This window comes from Dromiciops gliroides, chromosome 3 (genome assembly GCF_019393635.1).
Source record: "Dromiciops gliroides isolate mDroGli1 chromosome 3, mDroGli1.pri, whole genome shotgun sequence".
NCBI classification, from domain to species: domain Eukaryota; kingdom Metazoa; phylum Chordata; class Mammalia; order Microbiotheria; family Microbiotheriidae; genus Dromiciops; species Dromiciops gliroides.
This window is the reverse complement of record NC_057863.1, coordinates 542,861,585-542,875,241: the sequence shown is the minus strand read 5'-3', so window position 1 is coordinate 542,875,241 and position 13,657 is coordinate 542,861,585. Positions and strand designations below refer to the sequence as shown.

The following is a 13,657-nucleotide window of genomic DNA, read 5'->3' as shown; positions in this document are numbered from 1 at the left end:
CTTCATAGTCAGCTGAGGGCGCTCCCTCGGCTCTCCTTGCTCCGCCTGGCTCTGCTGGCCCCCAACTCCACCCCCAGGCTCCAGAGGAGACACAGAGGCCGAACTTAGTGAACAGAATGCCTCCTCTGTTTCCCAGGACAACCCTTCCCCAGGACCTGAGCAAGCTGTTAATGGTTAATCTCTGTTTGGCTTTGGGCAATAACATCTATTTCTCTCTGTTCTCCACCTGTGTTTGCTTTTTGTCTCCTACCAAACTAGGCGTTTCCTGAGGGCAGGGGGATTTGCCTTCTGTTCTTGTCTTGGCAGAGCTCACTAAGGGATAGGCCTTCGTTCCTTTCCCCCTCCCCACTCTTTGAGTCTGGGGGCAACATCTTCCCTCAGGAAGACCCCTAGTCTGATGTAGAAAGACTGGAGAAGGGAGGCCCCTCCTTCCATGTTTCCCTGTCAGCTCCTTCCCCCTAACCCTCACTCAAGGTCGGGAAGTCTTTGTATTACCATTGCCTTTCCCAGTGCTCCCAGCCAGTCAGTCTCTCATGCTGTAGGAGTCCGAAACTACAGGTTCCCTGTTCTGGGAAGGGTCAGTGAATGAAGGCATAATCTCCAGATCCGAGGCCAGAATGAGGGAAATGACTTGCCCAGAGTTGTGCGGTTGGTCACTGGGAGTGTTAGAATACAGATCAAGAGCATCTGTTCACCCAGGGTTTCTGCTTTTCCTTGCACCCCCAACGTCCAAACTGGTTGGCACACAGTAAACATAAAATAAGTGCTTGTGGACTGACTCACTGACATCTTGACTTCAAAAATGACCTTAGTGAACATCCAGTCCAGTTCCTTCATTTTGTTGAAAGGAAAACCAAGAGGGCAGCTAGGTGGCACAGTGGATAAAGCACTGTCCCTGGATTCAGGAGGACCTTAGTTCAAATCCAGTCTCTGACACTTGACACGAGCTGTGTGACCCTAGGCAAGTCACTTAACCCTCATTGTCCCGCAAAAAAAGAAAGAAAGAAAGAAAAAGAAGAAAGGAAAGCCAAGGCCCCAAGATATCAGGTGACTTAACCAAGGTCAAATAGCAAGTTAGTGGCAGAACCACTGGCTAAGTTTCCTAGCATCCCATCAGATTTTTTTTTTAATTATTTTTTTTCATCATACCCTTACCCATTGTAAAGTATTGATCATACCATACTAGAGTCCAATTCTTCCTTAAAGTATTGTAATACCCTGGGGGCAGCTAGGTGGTCCAGTGGATAGAGCACTGGCCCTGGAGTCAGAAGAACCTGAGTTCAGATCTCATTTCAGATACTTACTAGCTGTGCGACAGACCCCAAGCAAGTCACTTAACCCCAACTGCCTCAAATATCCAGGGCCATCGCCAGTCGCCTTGATACATATCTTGCCACTGGACCCAGATGGTTCTGGAGGAGAGGTGAGGCTGGTGACTTTGCACAGTCCTCACTCAAATCCAATTCACAAGTCATGACATCCCCCTGATGTCTCTTTGAGAATGAAGGACAAACCTGAATAAAACCTGAATAAAAAATATATATAAATCATTAGTTACCTTAAGAACAATTTATTTACAACTAAAAGAGGGATAGAAGTACACCTAGTTCTAGAGAACCAATCTATAAATAGTTGCTATTCTGCCAAAAAGGTCAAGCAAGGAGCCATGATTTGCTTTACAGAAGAATTCTTCAACTTGCAGAAGGGGTCCCCTGTAGGGCCTGTCTGAGTCCCAGCGCCTTGGATGTGCTTAAAATAGACTTAGCTGCACGAAGGCTCCTGGGTGCCTACAGCTCTTTAGGAACACAGCTATTTCTGAGCACCTGCCACAGCCACCCCTGGTCTTTCTATGAGTGCTTTCGGGAAAGAATTCTGTTCCATGTTAGCTTTGTACCTCCCAGGCCATCCAGGGGGAATGGGAGAGGCCCACTCTAGGTTAGACTCTATCACCTTCCCCATGCCACCCAGAGCAGTCCACCGGGGCTCCAGCTGGAACAGGCTGGCCCAGGATTCCAGACATCAGAAGTTTGGACAAAGTCCCTCTTCCTCTGTTGGCCTCAGTTTCCTCCTCGGTACGATGAAAGGCTTGGCTGCACTCAGGGATTTCTTTTAGCTCTGTTCAGCAGCCTGGGAGGATGAAGAGAATGCTAGAGTTGGAGGCCACTGAGACCTGGATTAAAGTTGTCAGCTCCAACACTGACTAACTTGTATGACCCCAGGCTAGGGACTTACCTTCTCTGAGCCTCAATTCCCCCTTTTGCAAAATGGTGGTAAATGGTTTTTGTCAGGTCTGTTGGCACAGAGGGTAAGGTGCCCCCCCCACTTTTGGAGAAGAACTGTATGCTTTAAAATGCTACAGACACATGAGTTTTGACTATTATTACTATTAGAGTGTGCATTTCTATAGTACTTTAAGGTGTGCAAAATGCTTCCCATGTCACCTCATTTGATCCTCATAACAACCCTTTCAGGTAGGTGCTATTATCTTTATTTTACAGAATTTGGTAGAAGCATTAGCAGGGACAATCTTGGGTTTCTTTTAGAAACTAAGCTCAGAACTGGAACCCAACTTAGTGATCTTACAGATGAGGAAACTAAGTTTCAGGAAGTGGAAGGCTCTTAAATATAATTGTTGTTTGTCCTTTGTTCTCTCTCTTTTTTTTTTTTGGTGAGGTGATTGGGGTTAAGTGACTTGCCCAGGGTCACACAGCTAGTAAGTATTAAGTGTCTGAGGCCGGATTTGAACTCAGGTCCTCCTGACTTCAGGGCCAGTGCTTTATCCACTTCCCCACCTAGCTGCCCCATCCTTTGTTCTCAAAGAGGACTTTCAGTGAATTAGATGGCTCTCCTGAGGCAATGGGGTTAAGTGACCTACCCAGAGTTACACAGCTAGTAAGTGTCTGAGGTGAGATTTGAACTCTGGTCCTCCCAACTTCAGGCCCAGTCCTCTGTCCATCCACTGGGCCACTTAGCTGCCCACTGTATAGTAAGCGTTAAATGTTTGTTGTTTTAAAGTCTAGCTCTAAATCCTGTGATTACTATGCACTTGATGAACAGTGAGTGGGGAAAAGACCCAGGCTGGGAGTCAGGTGGTCTAGATTCTAACTCTGCCTCCAGTGCCATTTGGATGTGTGATCTGGATTGAGCTCTTTCTCTCTTTCTGGACCTATATAGTGGCTGTCACTCTGGGACTGGCCAGGGGCACCAGGTGTGTGAGTCACAGGGCTTCTTCCAGCTCTGCTACTTTTGTGTGTGTGGGCCCTTGGCCAAGTCCTTTCTTCTCTCTGGGCCTCAGTTTTGTCAAGCTCTGTAAAAGGGGGCTGATGATATTTGTCCTATATGCTTCAGAGAAAAGTAACTTTAAAGGAGCAGTTGTTTTGTTCCGTGTTCTTTATGATGGTCTAAGTGTGTATATACGTCAACATTTCGTGTAGGCCTTTGTTTTTGGAGTGGTGCAACGAGTAGGAACACTGGCAGCCCTCGGTGCCCTCCCACCCCATCCAACCGGGCCAAGGATTTCCTGATCTTCAACCCCCTCCCCAGCCCCCTCCTCTCTAACCTCCTCCCCCTCTCAACACCTTTCTCTTCTCTCCTCCCCCTACTTTTCCTCCTCTCTCCTCCCCCTTCTCTTCCTCTCTTTGCTCCCTTTCCCCCTCCCTTTCTCCTTTTCTCCCCTCCTCTTTTTCTCCCTCCTCTCCCCTCCGCTCTCATACCCCGTCCTACCCTTCCTCCCTTCCCCTCCTCCCCCAGTTCTCCAGTCCTTTGCATTTTCTCCCCCGCCCCGCTATTTCCCTCTACTCCCTTTCCTCTCCTCTCCCTCCCTCCCTTTCCTCCTCTGTAAAATGAGGGAGTTAGCTTAGGCGGTTTCTCAAGTGCTTTCGAGCTCCAGATGTCGAGATCTCCCGTCCCACTCCTCAAATGGGACCAACTCCGGCTCTCTTCTCTAAATACCCTCCTCTGCCTTTCTCTGGCCCCTCTAACTCCATTCCCTCCCTCTGCCTCCCCCCACTCCCGGCCATCCCACCCCCGACTCCTTGCCCTCCAGGCCCCTCCTCTTTCTCAGCCCCCTCCCCTCTTCCCCCCTCCTCTTCCCCAGCCTCCATTCTTACCCATCGCACCTGGCCCCCAGCCCTGCAGCCCTCTCCCCTCGGGAGGGGCCGGACTGGCCGGGCGGGGCGGGGTAGGGTGGGGCGGAGCGGGGGAGGAGGTTGTGCCGCGGAGGGAGGTGGCGGAGAGGTGCGGATGGGGGCGGGCGTTAGGACCCGGGGGGAGGGCGGGGCGGGGCTGGGCTGCGGGCGGGCGGCTCATCAGCTTCACCTCCGCAGCTTGGAAAAACCCCAGCTGGAGCGGGCGCCGGCTCGGGGGCCGGGAGGGGTCCGAGGGAAGAGGGCGGCCGAGGGGCCGGGAGTCGGGCGCGTGGCGGCTTCCAAGCCCAGTCCCCTCGCCCCCTCAGAGAAGCAGCGGCCCCGGGTTGCTCCAGCAGCGGCAGCAGAGGCGGAGACTCTTGCACCCCGGGCCCGGGCGGGGGCGGCCGCCGGAGCAGGTGAGATTCCTGGCCGGGCCGGGTCTGGAGGGAGCTACGCCGGGCCCGTCCCTGTCCCGTCCCTGTCCCGTCCCTGTCCCCCCCAGCCCTCCACCTCCGCGCACGCAGCCCCTGCAGGTAGAGTTAGTCGCGGTTCCGGGCCCCTTTGGGTTCCGAGAGAGGACCATGCCAGCCCTTTTTCCGTCCTCCCCAACTTGGGGTCCCCCCAACCCCCGAGCACCCCTGGTCTGCTCTGCCAACGTGGTGCGCCCTCTGTCCCTAGAGATCCTGCCAGCCTTCCAGCATCTGTCCTCATTTGGCCCCAGGACACCCTCACTCTGGGAGCCTTCAATCTGTCTTCACCATCCTCGAGTCCTCGAGCTTGAATGCTCCCTCTGATTCTCCCCCTTGCTGACCTCGCCAAGTTGCCAGCTCTCCCTGCTCCCGAGGCCCCGGAATTCTCCTGGTCATCCTAGCTCAGGGGACCTCTGTCCCTAAGATCTCCTTGGAGCTCCCTCTCCCTTGTCCCTGGGGTCGCCTCTGTGCCCCCTTCTATTTGTTCTCCAGGAGCCTAGACTTGCCTTTATTTCACTCAGCTCCCACGGTCCTCTATATGGGGCCCCTTGTCCCCCCTCTTTCTTCCCTGTCACTTTCTCCTCAATGTCCCCTAGTTTCTCTTTTCTCTTTTGGTGTCCCAGTTGTCATCCCTCAGGCCCTTGAGCCTCTCCTGTTTTTCGTCTGTGCCCCAAGGCTACTCCTTAGTTCTCTTCTTTTATATCCTCATCCTCCTCTTGCAAATGGTTTGAGATAGTACTGTCTACAGCTCTTTCCTAGGACCTGATATGTTCTCATTCTCTCTCTCTCTCTCTCTCTCTCTCTCTCTCTCTCTCTCTCTCCCTCCCTCCCTCCCCCCCCCCTCCCCCCCTCCCCCCCTCCCTCCCCTACTAGGGTCTCTCTTTGCCCCACCTCCCAGACTCAGCATGCTCTTTCTGCTCTGTTCTCCCCTGGAGGTGGGATTTGGTATTGCCCCGGGAGGGTTCCACGGTGATGGGTGCCAGTCTTTGGGCTTGTGGGGACTCACTTTCTCGTCCTGGATGAGAATGGATGGACTGCTAGGGTCCATTCTGACGCTCTGGAGCCTCAGAAACTATTCCCTATTGTGGGGTGGGGATTGTGTCTACTCTTGCCCTAATCCTGGACTCCTGTCCCTTTCCCAGCCTTCTCTTACTGCCCTGCCCCCCACCCCATCTTACTAAGAGGATAGAACGAGTCCCTCTGCTAAAGGGACACAGTATTCCCCCCCAGCCCCCACCCCAGACTTCCTATGCCTCCTGTTCTCATCTAAGTTCCCTTGCTCACTCCAATCCCCAAACCGGTCTTTCAGGTCCGGGGAAGGCTGAGTCAGCCTTGGCAGAGGCTTCTGCCCTGGTGAGGACCCCGGCCCTGGAGGTCCCCCCTCTTGGATCTCTCCTTCTCCATGGAGTCCTCAGACCCTGATGGACCCCAGGCCCCCCGACCAGCACTGGGCAGAGACAGTGTTCAAGTGCCTGACGACCATGACTTCCAGAACTTCCGAGCTGAATGTGAGGCTGAAGCAGGCTGGCACCTGACCTACAGCAAGGGAGGCCTGGGGGTGTGGGTGCAGGCAGTGGAGCTAGACCGGCCCCTTCACAAGATCAAGGTAAGGGCCCTGGCAGAGCCAGTGGCACTGTCACCACCCCAGGGTACTGGGAGGACGGCAATAGGAGGTGGCTTGGGGAAATGGCGCTTGGCTCTGGGGTCTGGTGCCAAAAGGATCTTGGATGCTATTTATACATCAATAAATATTTATAAATATATGTGGGGAAACTGAGGCCCAGAGGGGGTTGGGGGCTTGCCCAAGGTCACACCAGTAAGCCATGATGGAGCCAGAACTCCAGCCCAGTGCTAGCCTTGAGCCTTTCCCTACCCTACCCCAGCTGCCCACTTCTTTGAGAACTCCTCTCTTCTCCCTAAAGATAATCACTCTCCATTCTCTAACACTTCATGGTTTCACCAAGCTTTTTTTCCCCAGCACCTTTGGTAGGGACGTCATGCATTATCCGTAGCTTACAGGGGAGGGGACTGAGGGCCAGTCACAAAGTGAATCAATGGCAAAGCCAGGACTTGGTGCCCAGTGTCTCAGCCCATCCCCCCTATAGTGCTCTGCTTGGCTCACTGAGAAGTTCTCTTCATAACAATAACTCCATAGAGTTTACAAATCATTTTCTCACGACAGCCCTGTGAAGTGTGTGGCGCAGGTAGCAGCAGACTCATTTGAGGTTTCCCCTGTTTTTCTGCTCTGTGTCTTGATCCACTAGTGGTTCAGCTGGGTCTCCCAGTCCTCCTGGGTCCAGCATTCAGCCTGGACAGAGCAGGGCTTGTCTATGGTTGCACCAGGAAAGATTTCCACGATGGGGAGGATTGCTGGGCCCTCCTGATTATTCCTCCGCAGCCATTGGCTTTCCCTCAAGGGCTGGCTCCCTCCAGAGCTGGCAGTCCAAGGACAAGGCTGGTGAGATGTGTGCAGAGCTCTCAACACAGGACAAAACCCCCCAGGTCTTGTGGAGTCGATGCAGGAAGACCTGGGTTCAAATCCTGTCTCTGTCACACGCTAGCCCTGTGACCCAGGGCATCACTTAGTCTTCCTTGAACCACATTCTCCTCATCTCCAAAATGGGGATTACAGTGCTCGCAGTAACCGACCTCATAGGGTGTGGTAGCTCAGGTGCAAACCTGTAAAAGTGTCTTCACACAGTGCCTGGCATATCTGTGCCCAGTTTATAATGGATGCTTTGCTTCCATTAACTGCAGAACCGTCCTAGGGGTCAGGAAGGAAGAGAGGCAGTCCCCTCATGTGAGTCCTAGTCCTCTCTTTTGAATCCTCTGTTCTTGGCTCACCTTCAGGGGGAAGTTTTTTGGGTTCCATTTTCCCCATTGGCCCTCCCTTTGTCTCTTTGAACTGCTTGGATTTTGGACTCTTTCAGGCCAGGGGCTCCCTGAGGTCAGGGGCTCTTTCTTTGTCTTTCTCTGCCCACAGTGATCAATTACATCAGGATCTAGGGGTTTGAGTTCAGGTCTTTCATCCTACCTTTGTTCTCAGATTTCACCCCTCAATTCTCTCTCTCTCTCTCTCTCTCTCTCTCAAACACACACACACACACACATACACACACTCACTCACACTCATGTACTCATACTCATACACACTCATATACTCACTCACACTCATATACACCCATCCCTACCTTGCTATAGAATGATGAGATCCATCCTATGGAATGGAAGCTGTTGGCAGCTTTTTCTTTCTGAGTGTGCATGTCAGGGACCCTTCATTCTGCCCAGCGAGGAACTTTCTGCTTTCCGATCATTTCTTGGCTATTATTGTTGAACCTCCCCAAACCTTGTCTTTCACTGATGTAGGGACATGCACCTCATCAAAGGGAGGTATCTCTATTTTCCTGCTGAGTAATAGCCATTGTTTCTGAGCTCCTTCTTCCTGGGGTTCCTCCCTGGGAAGCAGCCTTGCTTTCCTCATTTGTAAAATAAAGTTGGATTAAGTCCCTTTGCATTTCCGATCCTTTGATCTCATTATAGTCCTGGAGAAGTTTATACCCCTGCAGAAACCACTGCCTGGGCCTTGTGTCCCGTGCAGCACCAGCCCAAGGATTTTTTTTGTTCCAGTGCAATGAAGGTTAAGTGACTTGCTTAGGGTCACACAGCTAGTTAAGTGTCAAGTGTCTGAGGCTGGATTTGAACTCAGGTCTTCCTGAATCCAGGGCCAGTGCTTTATCCACTGTGCCACCTAGCTGACCCCCTAGCCCAAGGAATCTTGGTTGTTGTTGTTGTTGTTGTGTTTTTTTTTTTTTTTTTGCGGGGCAGTGAGGGTTAAGTGACTTGCCCAGGATCACACAGCTAGTAAGTGTAAGTGTCTGAGGTCAGATTTGAACTCAGGTCCTCCTGAATCCAGGGCCGGTGCTCTATCCACTGCGCCACCTAGCTGCTCCAGCCCAAGTTTGGGAACTTGGTTTTTGAAAACTATATTTTAAGATAATGAGTTTCTTTTGTAATCTATGTATTTTATTTAAAACCATGATTCTGAGAAGGAATGTATGGACTCCCCCAGACTGCCAAAGGGGCCTGTGCCACAAACTAGATTAGGATTCCCCCAAATTCTCCCCTAATGCCAGCTCTGTCCCCTGCAGCCTCCTGCAGAGAAGTGAGTGGGGAATTGTGGAGTGGCTAGCCCATTGCCCGGCCTGCAGCGGCCATGGGGGAGGCGGGGGAAACAAGGGTAGCCTGGGCCTTGGGGAGGCACCACAGGCAGGATGTCAGAGCTAGAAAGAGCCCGGGAACATCGAGATTGGCACACCTAGGCTGCCCCTTGGAGATCATTCCCAGCAGTTTACAGATGGTGGCCAGGATCATCCAGCACATTGGTGAGGAACCTCTTTCTCCTGAATCCCAAGGCCAGGGCCCCTTCCATGAGCCCAACATTCGTGCACTAGACTGTGATACTCAGTATTCAGGGACCAGAGCCTCTGCCTTCCCCCAGGAGAGGGATCCATGGGACAAGAGTTGTTCCCCTTTCCTTCCCTGGAGATGTGCCCATGTGCCTTCTGCACATCCTACTGTGAAATTTCAGAGCTGACCAACAACTTCTCCTCTTCCCCTCCCTTCAGGGCCCAGGCCTCACTTATTTTCCAGCATCTTTCTCTATACATTTGTCTCACTCTGGGAGTTTCTCCTTCTCAGACTCACTGAGCCCAGCTCACCAGAATCCCAACACCCTGTGCCACCCTCCCACGCATGCCCTGGCTCCAGCATGTCAGGTCATCGAGGACAGAGATGCTTTGGTTTTTGTGTTTGTATCGCAGCCTTGCACATAATCATGGCTTAATAAATGTTTATTGGCTTGCCTTGCTTGAGTCAGAGACCCTCCTCCCTTGGACGGGTGGCCACAGAAGGAGCAATTCATCTCACCCAGTATTTTCTCAGGAAGGAGATACATTGTCGCTCTTTCCCAGATCCTCCCAGGGCAGATGACACTGTCACCCTGGCAGCTTGGGCTGTGTATCCTCGGGGAGGAGCAGATGCAGGCCCGGGAGGGGCTCAGCACCACTCCTCTGGCCTTCTTTTGGCCCTTACTCCCTCAGGGCCTCCGAAGGCTCTTGTGTTGTTGTCTGAGGCTGGTATTTTAATTCAATTCCACAAGACTGATGCCATCCCTTTACTGTGCAGAATTCTGTTCTCCAAGCTGGAGGAAAGGAAAGGACAGGTTTAAGCCCTCGCAGAAGGAGCTCAGTTTAGTAGGGACTTAAGGCTTTCTGACAGATGATGCAGTTAGACATTTATCATGGGCCCAGCACTGTGCTGGGTAAGAGGAATACAAAGGCAAGAATGACATGGTCCCTGCTTGGAAGCAACTTGGGGATAAAGTATTTAAACAGATAAATAAAGAGAAGGTAGACTGGGAGAAACAGGGAAGGCTTCCAGGAGGAGGTGATACCTGAGCCAGGTCCTAAAGGAAGCTAAGGATTCTGGGGGACAGACGTAAGGAGGGAGGGCAGTTCATGGAGGCATGAGGGCAGCTTTTGGGAATGCAATCCAGCAAGAAGCCATTTTTAAAATTTTCATTTTTAATTTTTTTTTTGGTGAGGCAATGAGAGTTAAGTGACTTGCCCAGGGTCACACAGCTAGTAAGTGTCAAGTGTCTGAGGCTGGATTTGAACTCAGGTCCTCCTGAATACAGTGCCGGTGCTTTATTTACTGTGCCGCCTAGTTGCCCCAAGAAGCCATTTTTTTTTCTTTTTCTTTTTTTTTTTTTCCCAAGAAGCCATTTTAAAAGCACTTCCTCTGTGCCATACCCATAGGAAGGTGAATCAGTTCCTGCCCTCAAGGAGCTCACATTCTAATAGGAGAGGCAGCATGTAACTCTCTAGGTACAGATACAATATATCAGAGTATATGAAGGCATTCTGAAAGGGGGAGGTATTAGCACCAAGAGGGCACCAGGGACCTCCTGCCCAAGGCGGGATTTGAGCAGAGACTCAAAGCCGGGCAGTCAGAGGTGTAAGAGTTCCTTACTTGTGTTACCAGTAATACCAGGAGGAGTGTTCTGTTCCCACACTGTGGGAAGAACCTTGTGCTGGACACTAATGGATATACAAAATGTAGGTACGACTCGGCCGGCTTTCACAGAGTTCACAGTCCTCTGAAGGGCGATGCGTCGCCAGCAGGTCTGCACAGCAGGATTCTATATGTTGAATGTGCTGGAAAGATACAAAAAAATATAGGAGGGGGAATGGGAGATTGGAAGAGTCTTCCTGGAGGAGATGTGATTTGAGCTGGGCCTTAATGATATGGAAGAGGAATTGAAAATGTGAAGAGGAGGAGGAGGAGGAGGAGGAGGAGGAGGAGACTGAGGAAGGCTGTTTCCGGTTGGGGAAAGACTGAGTTCAAGCAGAGTTGAGAGGGCACATTCAGGGTAGGAGCTCATTCTCCTCTGGCTTTGGTCCTTAAATCCTTTCAATCTTGTCTGACTCTTTGTGACCGTACTTGGGGTTTTCTTGGCAAAGCTACTGGAGTGGTTGGCCATTTCCTTCTTCAGCTCATTTTACAGTTGAGGAAACTTAGGGGAACGGGGTGAAGTGACTTGCCCAGGGTCACACAGCTAGGCAGTGCCTGAGGGCTGGATTCAAACTCATGAAGATGAGTCCTCCTAACTCCATGCCCAGTGTTCCATCCGCTGTGCCACCTAGCTGCCCAAATTTCTCCTTTGGCTAGCATGTGCTATTTGGTGCAGAGCAGGAGTTTGAGAGAAGACAGGGAAGAGAGAGGCTTGTTCCAAAGGTGCTGAATGCTGGGCAAAAGAGTTTGAGCTAGGGAGCCACTGAAGATTATTTGAATGGAGGGATAATGTGGCCCGATCAATAGCAGTGGTTTGAAGGCTAGATCAGAGTGGGGAGAAAAGGAGGCAGGAGGCTATGCATATGCAGAGTATGTGAAGATAATCCTAAATCCACAGAGATTCTGTCCTAGGACAGAGATAGAAACAGGAATGATAGGATATGAGAGCTCTTTTGGAATTTGAACCTTCCCTCTTCTTCATTGGGATTTTGAGGCTTTATTTAACACAAATAAAAATGTTCAGAGCCGCTTACTCATTTTCTTCCTTCAGCTCTGTCTATCATTTGGATTGGGGCTCGGCAGCCTGCAGGGCTGCTCTCTCTTGCGTGACTTTACAGTACTTAGAGGAAACATTGTGAACAGTCTCTGTGCAGGAAGATTTGTTCCTATCAGGAACACCTGTAGCTCTTTGGCAATGGGTACCAGGTCTTTCCTTGAAGCCCCCAGGGAGCCTTGTGCAAGTGTCCCTATTGTTTCCATGACCAAGATTGGGCCTCCAGGTCTGGCCTGCCACTGGGCTCAGAGCCCTGCAGTCAGTATCTCTTGGTCCACCCCAGTTTTGCTTGCTCTCATTGGCTCTTTTCTCTCCTTTTGGCTTCCTGGGGGGTCAGAGGGCAGGCATGTTGCTTGGAAAGAGATGCAAGCTCTGTGGGCACAGGACAGCCACTATTGTTTGATGTGAGCTGTGGCAGGGCCTAACCGGGATGTATCTTGGAACTGGGGAGAGCTGAATCCTGATGCCCTTCTTATCTCCCAGACCTTTTGGCCTTTTACCAGGGGATCAGACCAAGATGAGACCCTGAAGGATGGGGAAGGAAGAAATAGTCTGAATAGGTTGGGGGGGGTGGTGAGGGCAGGGGATGCCTACTGAACATAGCTTTTGGCCCTCCAGGGCTTCCCATGTCTCATTTCTTCTGATCATTGTCTCGGTTGATGTCATAGAATGATACAGTCTCAGGGTCGGAAGCCCTTTTAGATGACATCCAAGTAAACCCATTCGTGACAGGGAATTCTTATTACAATATCCCTGGAAAGTGGTCATCTAGTGCGAGGCTCACTACCTACCTCAACAAGCAACAACCCACTGCATTTCTAGACAGCTCCAGTTAGGAAGTTTGAACGAAGATGTACATCTCTGCACCTTCCCATTAACTAGGAAGGGAGACAGGGCAGGCATGACCATCCTCATTTTAAAGATGAAGATTTTGGTGCTCTGAGGAAGAGAAATGACCTGCCCAAGATCACATGTTAAATGGCAGACAGGGCTGAGCCCCAGATTTCCTGACTTTCCCCTTCTTCAGGCCAGACCCAGCCAAGGCCTTTGTGGAGGGAGCGGGGCAGACTGCTTAACTCCCCAGGATGTGATAGGCCACTTCACCTGGTAGGGAGAGAGCTTTGACTTGGAGTCAGAAAAAGAAGTGTGAGTGCTGACTAGCTGTCAGTAAACCTCCCAGCCTTGGTTTTTTCTTGTGTAAAATGAGAGTACCAATGGCACCTATCTTACTGGGGTGTTGTCCAGATTAAATGAGGCAATTTGTAAATTGTAAAGTGTGGTCTGTTGTCATTATTATTACTGATGGGCCTTCTGTATGAATGGATGGGGGAAAGGCCAGCCTGCTGAGAGGTGTTTAAGAGGAACAGTAATAAAAACAGCCGGCACTTCATACTCCACTTTCAGGTTTACAAAGCAATTTACAAACATCCTCTCACTTGATTTTCACAACCATTTTGTGAGGAAGATGCTATTTATTATTAGTCCCATTTTACAGATGAGGAAACTGAGAGGAGGTTAAGTGACTTGTCCAGGGTCACAGAATGAGTATGATCCGAAGCAAGATTTTAGCTCATCTTTCTGACTCTAGTGATCTGTCCACTATGTCACCTAGTTTCCCAAGGTTGGGGTTAGAGGATCTCTGTCCTTGGGTCTATTTTATATTAACAAACAGTTCATTCAGAGCAAGATAAGAGCTTCCCTCCTAGGATTAGATTCCTTAATGTAGCAGAGTCTGGGATTATTCCTATCTTCTGCCTTCTCCACCTCTCCCCAGTTACTCCAAACCAGCTGCCTGGGATCTGGGTCTGGGTAGGGCAGCCCCCACTCCCAACTCCAGTGTAAACAGAGGAAAGATAAAAGGCCTGCCCCTTTGTTCCCTCTGTGGGCCACAGAGTTAATGTATAAGCATGCTGACCGAACTGTTCCTCCACTGA

General features: G+C 51.0%; 1 protein-coding gene across 1 annotated transcript in view; it reads left to right on the top strand.

The window, feature by feature from the left end:
• The first annotated feature begins 4,301 nt into the window (after positions 1-4,301).
• The window catches only part of STARD10 (StAR related lipid transfer domain containing 10), a 38,359-nt gene continuing 29,003 nt past the window's right edge, over positions 4,302-13,657 (top strand). Inside the window, exons 1-2 of the mRNA XM_043995653.1 lie at positions 4,302-4,543; positions 5,907-6,203. Coding sequence (XP_043851588.1) covers positions 6,000-6,203 — 204 coding nt within the window. The 5' untranslated portion in view covers positions 4,302-4,543; positions 5,907-5,999. The remainder of the gene's footprint in view (positions 4,544-5,906; positions 6,204-13,657) is intronic.